This window comes from Esox lucius, chromosome 16 (assembly GCF_011004845.1).
Source record: "Esox lucius isolate fEsoLuc1 chromosome 16, fEsoLuc1.pri, whole genome shotgun sequence".
Taxonomy (NCBI): Eukaryota; Metazoa; Chordata; class Actinopteri; order Esociformes; family Esocidae; genus Esox; species Esox lucius.
The window spans coordinates 32,185,444-32,201,015 of record NC_047584.1 but is presented as its reverse complement, the minus strand read 5'-3'; the positions used below and the strand labels follow the sequence as shown (position 1 = coordinate 32,201,015).

The window sequence follows — 15,572 nt, the reverse complement described above, 5'->3', positions numbered from 1 at the left end:
ACGGGCAGGTAGAAATTCTACCACTCACCTGACAAAGATTGCAAATAATTTAGTGGCCATAAAAACGTATTCAGATTTAGCCTATTGATGATTCAGTAACCCAATAAATCATGACACTCTGTTCTCCCCAAAATGACAGAACACAAGCAGCTTTCAATCAAAAAAGCATCGGTATCAGCGAATCTGGCCCTGTACTACTTATCGGATCAAACCCATATTTTGCGGTATTGCACATCCCTAATTTCCACAACTGAAACCGCCATTCCTGCCAACACCGAAATGCGTTGCCGTGCAAATATGATCTGATGCCTCGCATGAGAAACGTCATGCCAAACAATTCGGAATGGTCATAATGACATTTGAGATATCTGCCACTATTATTTTAGTCAAAACTAAATTACAGATATCTGTAATTTCCATTTGGGATGTGTGATGATTTGAGTATCGTTTTCAGTGACGTCACTTTAACTGTCGTTTTGACTGGTCAGAATGATTAGTTATCTTGAATCAAAATTCTAACTAGTCACAATGTAATTACGACTAGTCAAAATTACGTTTAAATATCTGTCATGTTAATTCCGTATAGTCATGTCTAGCGAATACATTTCAAAACGTCTTGCCATTACACGTTCTGAGGTGTAATCACTGGGGGTCGGAAGAAAAACAGTGCAACACGATTTCAGAAAATTTTAAGTACATCACACAGCACCACTTCGTGCAGAAAATGAGTGGGTAAATAGCCAGAATATCTTCTTTAATGGAGTTGTACATTTAGTAAATCACATAAAGAACAGTCTTAAATAAACTCTTAATGTACAGCTGGTATTTGTCAATAAAAATCTACTTCGTTGTATACCCTAGCAGTTCTAAAACACTTTATACAGGTTAATAGAAATGCTAAATAAAACAGGCATTTTTCTTCAAGTATATTTTGTCCATATATGCCTAATATTTTCCCCCGTCTTTACAGTTATAAAAACTATACATACATCGTTTTTTTTTTTTTAGACACATGGAGAGCTTGCAATCAGCTTACTGTGGAGTAACTCAAACATGTCCGCCTAGAAGACATTGTCACGCTGTGCGTCATAGCAACCATACTGGGGCCAGAACTGCAAAGACGGCATGGGTCCCGAACGGCACCCCAGTCCATTTTCAGTGTAAGGAATAGGGAGCCATTTGGGTCGCCCCAGCCATCAAGCCGTTCCACGGTGGCGATGAAGAGACTGTCTGTGCGTAGACGGGCGTATTACATACATCAGATATATCCTTATAGTTTCTCCTGTTTCCATTGACTCTGTGATTATGACAACATTGTAAACATGGGTTGGGTCATACTTTGACTTGGCACAAAAGAGAACGGTTTACAGTTTACTGTTGGTAATTGGTGGCAAAAAAAATCTGAAATTAACTTGTAGCTTAAGAGCTGGAAATATTATTTTTTTCATCAACTCATCTGTATATAGCGTGAAGGGGAACCCAGTGATATTTAAAACATCACAAGCCATTTCAAAACACACTCAGAACAAAATTAAATAGGGTATGACTGGTGTAAGATGGCTTTAATATCATCTAGTGTTCACCTTGGTGAGGTGGCTCTGCTTCTAAGGCAGGCGTGCGTCTCCAATGACACCCTGTTCTCTGCAAAGTGCACTACTGTTCACCAGAGCTCTAGGGGCCCCAGTGAAAATAAAAGCCAGCCATTTGGAATGGACCCATGATGTTGTAATTTCATCCATTAACTGACCTGAATGGCAACTGTGTCATAGAATGTATTTTGAATCCATGGTCATTTCTCCCATCAGGTTAAGAAAACAACAAGGCTACTGTTGAAGACGTAGATTAAACGTGACGCGGAATTCAACAGAGATGCTTAGCTAAAGTGACCGAACCGACCAGGGCCTTTCCAGCCAACAGCTTAGTCAACCTTCACCTTTAATCCACAGGTCCTACGTCTTCAACTCCCACTTTTCTGTTACTAAAACACTCGTCTTTCTTCCACCACGAGTCCACTGGACTCAACTTTTTTTCAGTTTTTGATTAAGTCTTCCTTCACACATCTGTCTTCCGATTTATCTGAGGTCCCAAGTCCACATTCAGCCCAGAGGTACCCCGTCGGACAGTTCAGGGACCCCAATAGGCTGTGTGCTCGGTGGGACCGAGGAACAGCACCCTCAACCATACCGCAGCCAGACGCCTAGGGCAGCTACCACACAAAACCGCAACAGGTTCTGGCCAGATCCGGGGTGCGGGACTCAGACAGAACACAGGGCACTCATCTGCTGCACCTTGCTCAGGTCCGTAAGGAGCTGCTTGATCCGGTGTTTCAGCTGAGGCAGTCGGGCCAGTGGGTCAGGAGGCTCCAACTCCCCAGTGAAGTCCAGCCAGCTCTCCAACACTGAGGGGCAGACAGACTGTTAGGGGGTGTGGTATACACTTCAGCAGGGCATCACAGAAATCCAAGATGGAAGATTTCTCCATCTTGCATCCCTAAATTGGACATTCCCTTCTAGGGCAACATCGTTTTAATGACCTGAAAAAGATTCTCAAACAGGATTAATTGGATTGTGAATTGAAATGCCAGCCAGGGTCATAACATGGAAATGAGAGGTGGAATTAGTCTTTGCTAATAATTTCAGCTAGGAGAGCGGAGTTGCCTATTCAGTTACCATCAAGCTCTTTCTCTATAAGGTCCATCCTGCCGGCCACCTGGTTCTGAACGTCTTCGATGTGCGTGAGAAGGTTCATCTGCCACTGCAGGCAATTCCTAGCATGTTCCACAGCGTCTGGGCCACTCTCGTTCAGGCAGCCGGACACAGCCAGGGCAGTCTCCTTCTGTTGACCACACACAGCCTTAACTAACTCACACCAAAGAAATCTGTTCTCGCGCCATACAAAAAAACACTCAATGACCAATGACCGCACCTCCTCCTCCATGGGGGTAAACTGTATCGAGTCGGAGGCTTGATTAACGTTAGCCCCCAGCGGTTCCGTCCCCGCGCCTCCCTCCGGCCTGGTGGAGCCGTGGAGGTCTGGAGCAGCGCGGTCTGCGGCCGACCAGTGATCCAGCTGCCCCAGACAAGGAGGTTTCTGGTAGCTGTGGATTCAGACAGAGTGATTAATAACACAACATCAACACATGGCAACGAGTGCTGGGTGCCAATGTCCATCGCTGTAATCTGTCTGGTTTTATGTTTCCATAACAACAATAAACAGCTATGAATCAGCCAGTACCTGTGTTCGCTGGTGATGTACGTGTCTGGGTTGGACGAGTTGTGGTTGTCCAAAGAGACGTCATCCAGGTGATCCGTGAAGCGGATGCAGTCTGGAAGACCCCCCATAGGCTGGTCCTCGTCGGAGTTCACCCAGGACCGGGCCCAGAAGTGCAGATTGGGATTGTGTTTGTTCCTGAGTGGCAAACAGGAAATCAAATCCTGGTTGTTTCACTCCAAACTACAGCTACTACACAATTAAAAAGTGCAACTGTCAGGAGTCAACTTTTCTGAAGAGCGAAAGGGGTTCAGTGTACGCAGTCCCCTCATCAGGAACGTACTTCTGACCAGAGGGGCCAAGTTGAAAAGTGGTCTTACTGTAGGATGTCCATCTTGAGCTGCAGACCGTTCAGTATCTTGTTAACACTGAAGACGTCAGCCAACAGCTGATGGGTGGAGACGATCTTCTCAGAGTTCTGCTGGGAGTAGTTCTCGGTGACGAAGGACAGGCCGTACATGTGACCCTTGTTCAGCCACTCCCTGTCGTGGAGATACTTAGCGCTCCACCTCTGACCTAACAAACAACCAAGTGTCGGGAAGGCAACGATCAAAGCGACGACCCAGGAGCAAACAGACTGGGCAGGGATGATACTGAGCCGGGCCCAGGCTGGGGGAGTGATGTGCTGCGGGTGGGGGGGGGGGGGGGGGGGCAGTTACCTGGGGGGTCTCTGCAGATGTAACAGATGTACTGGTCCGGGATGCTGTCCTCCAGGAGGCCCATGCAGACACTGTGCTGCCAACACATGCACTCCTCACACTGAGGGGGGGGGAAAGGGGCGTCGGTTAACATGGTCAGGACCTTACCAGCTGATGCAGTCCAACCAATCACAGAAACAGGGTACGGTGGGGGGGCGGGCAGTGGGGAGGATAAACACCAGATGTCTAGGACGCCGCGCCAGCGAAGACAAGTCTCCGGTCAGTGACTGGGTACCTGGATCATGAAGCCGTTCTCCTCGTCCATCTCACAGATGCAGCGGACGATCTCCTGGGAGCCGTCGTCCTCCTCCTGGAAGTCCTCCATGGTCAGGGAGTCAAACTCCTGGTGGGGGGGGGGGTCACGTTGTCACCGGGAGTTTCAACACTATGGCACACACTACCTCCCACAGGGGGTGTTCTTAAAAGGGCGTGTGGTTCAGTATGCTTGGGGGCATTTTGTGCCATACAAAACAGCCTGGTGACACTGGTGCCGTCATGGCAACGCTACCTGGTTGTACTCATCTCCACTCAGTAGCAGGCTCTCCGTCGTAGAGTCCTCCAGAAAGTCAATGTCGGACAGGTCTGGAGGGAGACGCGGGGGGAGAAAGACAATGACAGAGGCGTCAGAAGCCCTTGGCACAAAACACAGACCACCCTTTCATAAGGACTTATTTTAGAAAATGAAAACAACCCACTAGACATTCCTTTTGTACACATAATGTGGTCCTCTCGTCAACCCCCAATGTCATGAACCGGATATAAAGACTGTGGGAAAAAGTGTTGAAACAGCATGTGGCCAGAAACAAAACCACACAGTACTGGTGTCGACGAACAACACTAACCTTATCTAGACGGAAATCTGGCTAATAACCAGAATCAGGTTGGTTGAATTTGAGTTTGAGAGAAAACCAACTACAAGTAGCTCTATAAACACAGGACAGACCTGATTCAGAGTAATGATGTATTTATAAAAAAAAAAAGAAGACTCCTGACCGCCCACCCAAAAATGGCAAATAAAGCTCCAGAAGATTTTCACCTTTTTCCATCCTTTCCAAAAAAGTTGAAAAGGAAGCTTTTGAGTGAGGAACAGAAGGGTTAAATGAAAATGTAACGCTTCTGTTCCTCACTCAAAACTTACCTTTTCAAAGAAAGAAAAAGGTGCAGTGGTCTCTTAATTTTTTCCAGAGCTCTATATCGTCCAGCTGAACAGCGCAACCATTTCTAGTCTGTCTGGTTGAAAATATCAAAGCAGCCCTTTCAAGCTATTCCCACTTACTCTCTCCGGTGAGGTCGACTGAGAGTATGGCCCGGGGGTACTGATAGCGCTGGGAAGAGGAGGTGGCAGAGGAGGAGGGGAGGAAGGTGAAGGCGGACGCGCGATGGAGAGGAGACGACTGAGAACGCTCCAGAAACGACAGGGTCACGTTATCGTAGTCAGAATAACCTGCGGGGGGGGGGGGTTAGAGGACACACAGAAATACAGCTTGAATGACTTACTGATGATGTGGTCTGGGTATTGTGTGCATTGACCTGTCCAATCAAATGCATGCTTATAATTAACAAATAATAATAATGACAAATAATTAAGCATGTGGTTTGTATCCTGAATGTTGATTGGCTGAAAGCAGTATTATTGGTAAGCAATAACACACAAGGGGGAGGCATATGTGCAAGATACCACAGCAAAGAGCTGGTCTCAGGATACGGAGAGCTTGGATACAGCGCTCAGCCATCGTGTACTGGCCATACATCACAAATGCCCTAGATGCCATATTTGTCTTATAAACTGGTTACCAACGCAATTAGAGCAGTACAAAGTGGTGAGGTGTCACACCTGTGGGACATGGTCTAATTCAGGATTCAAACCCCCCGGTTTATAAGAGGCTGTATGCCATGGGTATGACAACAAATCCGAGTGGTGCAAGGACTCTCAGAGGTATATTGGGCAGATAATGGGCACATTATGGCTTGATTATTTATCACTGGCATCATGCTCGGCACGGCAGGAAGCCCCCTGTTCACTGGCATCATGCTCGGCATGGCAGGAAGCCCCGTTCACTGGCATCATGCTCGGCACGGCAGGAAGCCCCCTGTTCACTGGCATCATGCTCGGCACGGCAGGAAGCCCCCTGTTCACTGGCATCATGCTCGGCATGGCAGGAAGCCCCGTTCACTGGCATCATGCTCGGCACGGCAGGAAGCCCCCTGTTCACTGGCATCAAAACTTAACTTACAGTGCTGCTTCGATTTTTTCTTCTTCTTTTTCTTCTTCTGTTTGATTTTAAAGGGGTCCTTGTCTTTTCTGTCCCTCCGCTCTTTGTCCTTGTCTTTCTTCTTCCCTGAAAACAAAACAAACTAATTTCAGAAACTGTAAAACACCCTTTGCCAGCACTAACTGCCACACTCAGTTTGAAGCCTGATAAATGGGACAAAAGGTGTTTGACCAGATACAATGCTATTTTTAGTAAAAGTTAACTACATGCTATCAGCATGTATATAGAGGACAAAATGGACAAACTGATAGTTGCCCATAACTTTCACAAATACTTGTTACTTGTCTCACAAGAACATAAAATGGTGCTATATTCCCCACTCTACAAGTCACCTGAAGGAACTCAATGAGCTGATTAACAAGAAAACAGTTTTAAATACACCAAAAACTAAAAGCATTATCATTGGTTTAAAAAAATATATATATAAATAAATGAAACCTCAAAAAGGAGTTAGTTATAAAGGGTGTGGCCATCAAGCAGGTGGGGATGCTAACACTGGACAGGCAGTTACCACGGTGAAGACAAACTGACAAACTGGTTGTGATGAGAGGAAGATGTCTGTAGTGAAAAGACTCTGCGTTCTAAGTTCTGCAAGACCAATCGTAGTCCTTCAAGCTCTGGTATTGTCCCATGCTGACTAGTGACCAGTAACTGTGCCCGGTGAGGGAGAACGAACTAGCAAAGCGGCAGCTGGCTCAAAAAGCAGCGAGCAAGACCCTGAACGACACCGAGCCAGCATCAACAACATGCAGGCTTCTCCTGGGTCGCCGTGATGGAACCACTGGCTGCTTCTCTACTTGTTTTTGAGAAATGTCCCTGTATTGAAAAGTAAAAAATGTCTACATGATCATAAACAGCTAAGGCATAACATGCAGGACATACAAACGGGGACAAAAACGTCTTCCGCTGTCTCAGAGTCGAAAACCAAGTTGAAAACCGATGCAACACACAGCAGAAGACCAATGCAAGACACTGAATAGAGATATGATCACACCAACTCCTGCATCCTCACTAACCCAACCAAACCTCACTATCACCTCAAAGTCTGATAAAAAAAAAAAACATCATAGCACAAAGAGGACTATGACGAGAGAAAGAACCTACAAACCTCATTTTGTTGTATTTTACATTAGCAAGACAGTTGTTCCACTGACTCTATCAATGTACCAGTGTTTTGAAAAGTGTTTTCTTCAGGCCCCAGGAAGCTGCTTCCGCAGGGGGAGAACGGAATCTTAATAAACATCGGCTGGCTACGGAGAAACAACTGAGATACTAGCTGCAGTTCAACAACAGACACGAAACACGATCTCACCAATCAGGCATTTCCCCTCCAGTTTCACCTTCTTCTCCATCTTGACCAACCCTGTTGAAGGAGACGTACCTAGTATGATCACAGGCAGCCCTCTGTGACGGGGTGAATCAACCGAATGAAGGCACGTCCCCAAAACCACCCAGTTTCCTACACAGGCCCACATTCCTCCGACCAGGCCCCGGAAACGCGGCACCTCACCGAGACGTGTATTGCATTTGAGACACTCACTGTTCCACAGGCTCTGTCCTGCTGCTGCACTGACCATTACCTGGTTCCAAGTGCTTGTCTTTGTCGATCACCTTCTTCAGGATCTTGTCGTGCAGGGCCTCGAAGTCCCGAGACGGCGGAGGCAGAGACAGCTCCGTGCTGTCGGAGCTTATGGAGGCAGATGAGCGCTTCTTCCTGTTGAATCTGGGAGGCCCAGCGCAGTCCAGCTGGAACACATGGGTCTGAGGGGACATTGCTGGGAGGAGAGGGACAGTACAGTGTTGGGACTGGGCAAAGCAGCGCCCGGCTCCACACAGTTTATGGGTTAGGGTGAACTAAAAGCATGAACTCTGTAAATGTGTGTACTTGTATTAGCAACAACTTAAGGTGGACTAAGAAACACCATCATGTGTAAATGAGAAGGGATGAAGTTAGAGTATGCAGTAATAAGCCCATAGGATTTGCATTACATATGGTGCACTGCATCCTGTGTGGTAAAAATGATCGTGTTTTCACATACACGAGGAGGTGGAGACAGTCCTACGTCTCTTTGCACTGTCAGGCACCTCCAGATGGGTGGTGTTGGGCATGGAGGCGGAGGTGGCCCGGGTACGGCCCCCTCTGTCTGGGGAGACCGTTGGCTCAGAGTCCTGGAGGTCTTTGTCGGCGTTGTGGTAATACTTGAGGTGGTAGTCCAACAGCTTGGCTTTGCGGAAGGCCTTGGCACACCCGAGGATCTTACACTTGTAGTGGTCCAGGTCACTGGGAGACGTTGGGTCTTCAGAACGCTTAGTGTTCATGACTGAGAGGCGACACAAAGATGGAGGGGGGGGGGGGGTGAGAGAGAGAGGGAAGTGGGGAGATCAAGCACCAGATTTCATTTTAGTTCCAGGTGGACCGAAGAGACATGACATGCTTCCTCCAACCACATGAAGGTCAGTCATCAAACTCTAAAGCAAACTGAAGACGACGTCCCTGGTAAATAAAGGGTTTAAAAGCCATATAACCACAGAAAAACAATACAAGTTGAAGAGGAAACCTACTAGGCTCCCTGGTGTGCTTGTTCAACTTCGAGGTCCTTGTGGCAGTTCTCACACCAGGGGCTGAGGAATAAAACACAGAAACACACTGACATGTTACCAAGCGCAGGGTATCACTCACTGTAGAATAAACACCCAAACAACAATCGGTCACCTTGACACCGTACAGCGCCAGAACACAGTGTAAGAAACAGGGTAAGATTTACAACGGAGACTGAAAATCAATAAACACCTCCAGGGGGGGCCGGACTAAAGTGGCTCAGGGATTCAGTCAGTGCCTCCTTAATGCAGAGATCATGAGCCTCATAAAAAGGGCACGTTTTCCCGGACGATTTGGCAGTCTGAAAGAAACCATAGCCAACTCACAAGGACACGTGTCCCTGAACCAAACCAACTGATCCTCACTCGTCATCTGTCGTTCACTGTTCAGCTTGGCCACGCCCCCAAAAGCATTACCTGCGGCTAAGGGCGGGAGTTTGTCTCCCGCCGGCGTTACATTGGCTAGTGGTCCATCAGTCGTCTGGTCTGCGTGTGTGATTGGCGGATGGGACGTCGTGAGGATGGAGGCAGAGGATGGGGGCGTGGGTGGCGTCACGGCAGCACAGTAATTGTGAAGGGTCGACGACTCCACCCTCTCTGAAGAGCTCGCCACTCGGTCTGAGAGAGAGGCGACAAAATATGACTTAGGATCAAACACGATGTGTTTTCTTAGTCCAAGGTTTTGTGCTTTAGTGGATTTATCGCACACTGTTGTCAATATTCTTGCCACGGAAAATAAAAAATACAGCCTTTATTGTCTCCCAGTGGTTCATTCTCATTGGGAATGTTAGGTTCCTATTGGATATGACCCAGGTCACTCAAAAAGAAAGATATCTGGCCGTTAAGCCAAGGCACCCACCTTCTGTGGGGGAGGGCTCTGTGGGAGGGTTGTTCTGATCATTGCCGTGACCGTGGGGGGAGGAGTCAGGGCAGTGGGCGGGGCTCGCGGTCACAGTGGGGTCCGAGGTCACGTCAGAGCTGACCGTTGCTAGGCGCTGGGAACGCCTCCTTCTCTGGTTCCGCTCGGGGCTCCTGGGGGACGCCGGAGGAACCGCTTCGCCGTGCCCTGTGGGAGGGTTGAGACCGGTCTGTTGAAAATGACGCCACCCAGCCCACCAATCACAGAAGCAATGATTTGAATTGTACTGCCCACTCTTTTTCTCGGGAGGACATGAACGACCGGGTCACTGTCCACACGCTGGATAAAGTAAGATCTGCCAAAACCTGCATTAGTCAAGGTTGCTTCATACACTCCTCGTTTAATAATTCTCCCACAACCTGCAGACTGTCCCCCTCCAATTAATACCAGGGTTCACGCTTTCCACATTCCTCCTGTAACAGACATCTGCGTTTCACCGGTCGGACATCGCAAAGGTCAGCACTAAGAGGAAACACTAGATTTGGGTTGCGCGAGCACTTCCCAGTCACGGGCGTGCGGACCAACCTGAGGGAGCCACGTCGGGACAGCTGTGTCTGGGGCTGGCCGAGGGACTCAGCATGGACTCTGGAGCTGACATGGTGTCCTCCCCAGTGGACAGCGTGGCGACAAAGCTGGGCTGCCTGGAGGACTGCTTCTGGTTCTGACTGCTGCGGATCACGTTGACATTTCAGTCATTTAGCAGAGGCTCTTCTCCGGGGGGACTAACTAACAGCTCATTGAAACCATAAGGTTTTGTCAAATGCATTAGTTCACACTGTACGAATGGCAGCGACAAGCTTAGAACTTGGGAGTCAAATTATCGAATACAACAGACTAAAAGTTCACAGGACGCCACGAATAAAGAAATACATCAGAGGTCAAAAGCTATCATGTCGGAAAGCTACCTGCTGGACTCTCCTGAGGGGTGTTTCAGGCGCCTGTTTCGACACTTGGCTGGCGATCCAGTTACAAAGGACCCAGGCTGTCCCTGGGACTGTCCCTGCATGGACTCATCTGCTGCCGCGGGCACCTTCTGAAAAACAGGAATACACTCGTAAATCACCCAGAATGGGAAACCACAAATGTCATAATAAGAGCACTACCTTGGATAGGGCCTCGCTCGACATGCTATGGGGCCAGATTTGCCCGTATGAGTAATTTTCTGACATGCTGGTACCTGCTGTTGGGACACTACGGGGCTGTCAGTCTGCACCTCCTGACAGTGAGAATCATCTTGATTAGACCCTGTAGGTAGAGTGAACGGAAAATAACAAGGAGATTTACACATGGCGCTCCAACGACGTGCTGTCACTGGAGACAAACGGCGTGAGGACTATCTAAAACGAATGGCCATTGTTTGACGGTTTACCTGTGGTTTTAGAGGCCCGGGCCCTCTTGTGGTTACGTAACGAGATCTCTTGTCTGCTTCTCTTGCGGCTGGACCTCAGAACGTCTCGCTGCTCCGAAGAGACCTTAGCGTCTTTCTCATCATCATCGGAATCCATGCCATCTTGTCATGAGAGGAGAGGTAGGAGGGCAAAGAGTCACACGAGAGTCACAGCATCACTGCATGTCACGGCTGGATCACACTAACATTAACTTGAGAGCACTGAGAGAAGACCCACAGGACGAGTCCCAAATGACAACCTATTTCCTTTACTCCCCTTGGGCTCGGATCAAACTGGGTTCACTGCATAGGGACCAAATCAGCGCCAACGGTTCTAGTTACCCAGTCTGTCCGAGTCAGATTGCTCTCCATTGTCGGGCTCTTCGTCGGCATCCTCTTCATCGTCCGATCGTCCCCTGGGAGCTTCATCCCTCTCCTTGTTGCTATTGGCACTGGTACGAGGCTTGTTGTTTCCTTTGCTGTTGGCGGCAGCTGAAGCAGCTTTCACCAGGGCTATCCAGTCCTGACAGAGGGAGGGACAGAGAAGACAAGCAGAGTTGTTGCTTCTCATCTGATTGATTGTTTTGGGAGGTTTGGGAACGACGCCCCCTCCCACAGAAAAACACACTTCAGTGTCATGAGAAGTAACTGGCGTAACTTGAACTAAACACATTAGATGCGAATTGCAGCAAGGTCCTAGCAGGGTAGGTGAGAAATACTATGCCACTACAGTAAATAATCAGAGTAGTTATTGCTGCAACTTAGATTTTAACATTCAACTACCACTTTCCAAGACTGACACACACAAGTAAAACTCTCCATCTCAAATAAATGAAATACGAATAAAAAAAATGAAGTGAGTCAGGACTATAATCTCCTTGATAGTGACTGCTGGCTGGAACCAGGGAGATGCCTGCAAGTCTATCCTGTCAGGACTGTGGGAATCAGGGCTCCCATTCAATCCGGCAATGCCCTGTTGCTTTTTACCTTCTGAAAAAGAGGGAAAGTGAAATAGAAGATTGGTACCCTACACTGCCTACAATCCACAAAAGTAACTTGCCTTCTATCAAAATGGGAATACATGTAGCTCTATGCCAGATTTGTTGCTTACTGAAACACCACACGTTACTTTTGAGGAATGCTGTGGCCTTTGTGCACTCAGTTCATCAGCTCACCTGTCCTTTTGCATCATCCGGCATGGATTTGATATGAATTCTTTTCACACATCGAATAACCCCGTCGTAGAACTGCACAGTGTAGGTACCTACAAGAAAACAAAGAGTCTTCAGCACAAGTCAGTGAGAAACCCTAATGGCACATTTCCTGCCTTGGAAAAAAGTTCACGACACACACCCTCTTTGTTTACAGATTCGATCTTTGCAGGATAGTATCGACAATCTGTCCATCGAGCAAGCACCTCTTCGCCGTCTCTCAATTCCTGCAAAAGAAGCAAAGCCAAACATCTTGAAGTGTAGCTTGAAAGAAATTCTTAGGGCTTAGGGAAATTTTGGTAACACAAAAAGCTCAAAGATAAATTTCAAAAAGGAAAGGCTTTGGTGACAGAATTAGACCGTTTTGATCAAGGATATGCATGCAACATCGTCCTTCTGTAGGCTTACTACCCAGATAACTCCCAACAACTGAGTTTGTTTGAGGCAGTCTTATCTTACTGTTGAGAGTAAGAATAGAATACCGAATGGCAAAATGTGTAGAAATACAGAAATCCTACTCCAAAAACACACTTGCACTCTCCACAGTCATGGCGGGGGTTGGGGTCATGTTTTTCATCTAATATGTTTCTGTGTGGGAATGGTTGTAGGAACGCAGAACTGGGTGCCACTGCGCCCCCCTTAATGATATCCTCTGATATTTGGTGGCCCCCTGTGTCATCAAGGTGCCCATCCCTGTACAGCGCTGCCATATGACAATGGGCCCTCCAGTATGCCTACATATCCGAGTCAGTAATGCCTCAACAAAAATGATTCGATGGTTTGGTCTAAAACTGTGTTATATATGCAGAACCAAAACAGTGGGTGAGACAGGCGGTTAATTCGGCCAGGTCACTGCAAAATGGGTCACTGGAGATGCATGTATACTTGTCTCGGCTGCGGTAACTCTGTTTGGTCCTCTGTGCTCTCTGTACAGCCAGGAAGCTCATCAAGGCGAGATGCTGACATCTCGCTGAGTCTCTCCTGGTAGAAATATTTATAAAATATACGACATGAAGAATTTGTTAATTACTTTAAACGGATAGTTTACTCAGAAACGATTTTACTGCAATCCATCATTCATTAGATTGACAGCACACTAACATCCAACAAAACTCCTAACAGGAGGTTTCTTCAGCAGAAAAAAAAGCTAATTCAAGTTCTTGCAAGCCACATGACTTCCATTAAATGCATCCATACAGTGCATCAGGCTCAAACTTTCCTAAATGCCTTCTATCCTCTCTCCTTGTCTCCTCAGAACTCCTTAGAGAAAGGTGGTCTAGGCAGAGACCTTGGTCTCAATTGAGCAGGTGTCAAGGAAAGTGGACGTGAGGAATCATGGAAAGATGAATTGAGAAATAGTTTGGCTGTACGAGAACACCTACAGTCATCTCCCCCTCTTCCTCCTTCAGTCCCTCTTTGCGGAGCGATGGCCTTTCAAGAGACCGCAGTCTAGTGCTGTCCCACGCAATCCACTCGTCATACCGATGGCTCCACCGATCAAAGTGGACGAGCATCTTTCCTTCATCGTAATCAATTTCCTCAATCCGAGACGAATACCTGGAAGGTATGCACAAGAAACAATTAATTAATACATAAGTGTCACATACATTGGGCCTCTTTAAATTGACAATTACAGAAAGAGACTTTTAACATACCATTTCTGCAGATAGTCTTGAGCTTCAATTCTAGCACCAACTTCAAAGGTAATTCCTGGACGATTAGGTGGTTTTTTACTCATCTTCACAATGTCTATGTTTCAAGACTCTGATCTGTCTGTCTGAGGCAGCTGAAAACAGAATGTGATTCGTTAGATGAAGTGAAGGTCTTTCTTTCGATGGCAAACCGCAGGTCTGGCACTATGTTGACAATAGAAGGTGCCAATGACCTATGACAAGTTGGCTATTAAGCTGTGAGCCTGTATACATTTCAAAATATTTTCAAGTTGAACACACATTTTAGTCGTTCGCATACCTAGGCCATCACTACCCAAAATCATGAAAAGCTAAAGGTAACAACTTTTAATAGTTCTGTAAGTTGAACGTCTTTAGTTCTTACATGACATTACTGACCAGCAACCAAGCGGATCAGAAATGTAGATCACCAGACTGATCTTTACAGTACAAACATGCACACTCATTCAAACTAGCGCAAACATCATAGCGATCCAGGTTAAGTTGACTAAATACTGAAAAAGTTTAACATAAAATATACTAGCTAGCTGGTTAAATGCTAGCTAACTCGTCAGCAGATACTATGCATGTACCGTTACTACCTAGAAAAAAAGCTCGCATACTAGCTAGCGTAGCGTCGCTAACGTTATGCAAGCAGTTGGTTAACGTTTATAACGATGTTGTTTACTCTCCACGACAAAGGTGTTAATAGCTATTGAAACGACCCTTCTCTTTGCGTAGTTAAGTTGACGTATGCAATCTGAAAGTATTTGCCAAAAAAAAAAAGAAAGCTACCTATCCGTTACAGTAGCTGTCAATTTATGATAGCAAGCTAGTAGCTATCTCCGTTAGTTAATATGCTACCATTAGCTACCTAACGTAGCAATACTAACTAGTTAATAATAACTAGTTAGTCCAGTTGGATAGATGCGTAACTTGGTGTTTTAACTGGGTTAGCTGTCCATATGTTATAATTAGCTAGCTACATTCAGCCAACTCAACTTTAGTAAGGGCAAACAAAGTTATACTAACATTTGAATGACATCCATGTATTTCACCGATTGAATGACCAACAAACTAGCTATTATTATTTGACGCAAGTAAAGTTGCTTGTTTTTTTATAATCTATGTAGCTATCTAGCGATTCGATTGTCCCAAGATAACGCTAGAAAGTAAGCTAGCTAGCTAATGTAGCGTAGCTATTTAACGGTAATTTACATCAACCAAACGTTAACTTGCTAGGTAGCTAACTCTACAGAGTAGCTAGCTAGCTAGCCAAAAACTGTAAACCAGCTTGCATTGGCCTTACGCTATGTGATGACATACATTTATCATGTATTTTGTGGGTGCATTGTTGTCTTTGGAATTAATTGCAAATTGTTTTACCTTTGCGAACACATTTGGTTAAGGATAGTTATTGTTATAAACTCAGCCCTCTTTCCATTCTTCGGCTCAGATATTTTTTTTATTTTTTACCCTAACCTAAATAGGGGGCGTTCCAGCGTAACGACGCAACCACCCTACCCCCTGAGCCACGTAGTCATCA

At 46.5% G+C, this 15,572-nt stretch overlaps 1 protein-coding gene across 6 annotated transcripts; it reads right to left on the bottom strand.

The window, feature by feature from the left end:
• Positions 1 to 729: 729 nt before the first annotated feature.
• Positions 730 to 15,521, bottom strand: phf20l1 (PHD finger protein 20 like 1). 6 transcript variants are annotated; one of them, XM_010880455.5, is made up of 28 exons: positions 15,413 to 15,521; positions 14,012 to 14,142; positions 13,739 to 13,913; positions 13,242 to 13,337; positions 12,499 to 12,583; positions 12,321 to 12,409; positions 12,133 to 12,135; positions 11,488 to 11,668; positions 11,128 to 11,268; positions 10,936 to 11,003; positions 10,664 to 10,791; positions 10,284 to 10,426; positions 9,699 to 9,905; positions 9,257 to 9,457; positions 8,804 to 8,863; positions 8,281 to 8,562; positions 7,822 to 8,016; positions 7,554 to 7,604; positions 6,203 to 6,307; positions 5,245 to 5,412; positions 4,477 to 4,550; positions 4,204 to 4,311; positions 3,930 to 4,029; positions 3,591 to 3,786; positions 3,235 to 3,408; positions 2,926 to 3,097; positions 2,670 to 2,835; positions 730 to 2,398 (listed from the first exon to the last, which is right to left on the bottom strand). In XM_010880455.5, the coding sequence occupies exons 2-28, from the start codon at positions 14,092 to 14,094 to the stop codon at positions 2,256 to 2,258; spliced, it is 3,594 nt and encodes a 1,197-aa protein (XP_010878757.2). In that variant the 5' UTR covers positions 14,095 to 14,142; positions 15,413 to 15,521; the 3' UTR covers positions 730 to 2,255. The 6 variants fall into 6 exon arrangements, with proteins under 6 accessions (XP_010878757.2, XP_010878759.2, XP_010878760.2 ...); XM_010880457.5 differs by having other exon boundaries at positions 10,284 to 10,423; XM_010880458.5 differs by lacking the exon at positions 7,554 to 7,604.
• Between the last annotated feature and the right edge of the window lie 51 nt (positions 15,522 to 15,572).

Excerpts from the sequence above, each read along its gene's own strand:
- phf20l1 (XM_010880455.5), bottom strand. The coding sequence starts at position 14,094 with ATGAGTAAAAAACCACCTAATCGTCCAGGAATTACCTTTGAAGTTGGT. Across the intron at positions 13,914-14,011 it reads CAAGACTATCTGCAGAAATG|GTATTCGTCTCGGATTGAGG; the intron begins GTATGTTAAAAG and ends CATACCTTCCAG. Across the intron at positions 8,017-8,280 it reads GACTGTCTCCACCTCCTCGT|CAATGTCCCCTCAGACCCAT; the intron begins GTATGTGAAAAC and ends CTCTCCTCCCAG.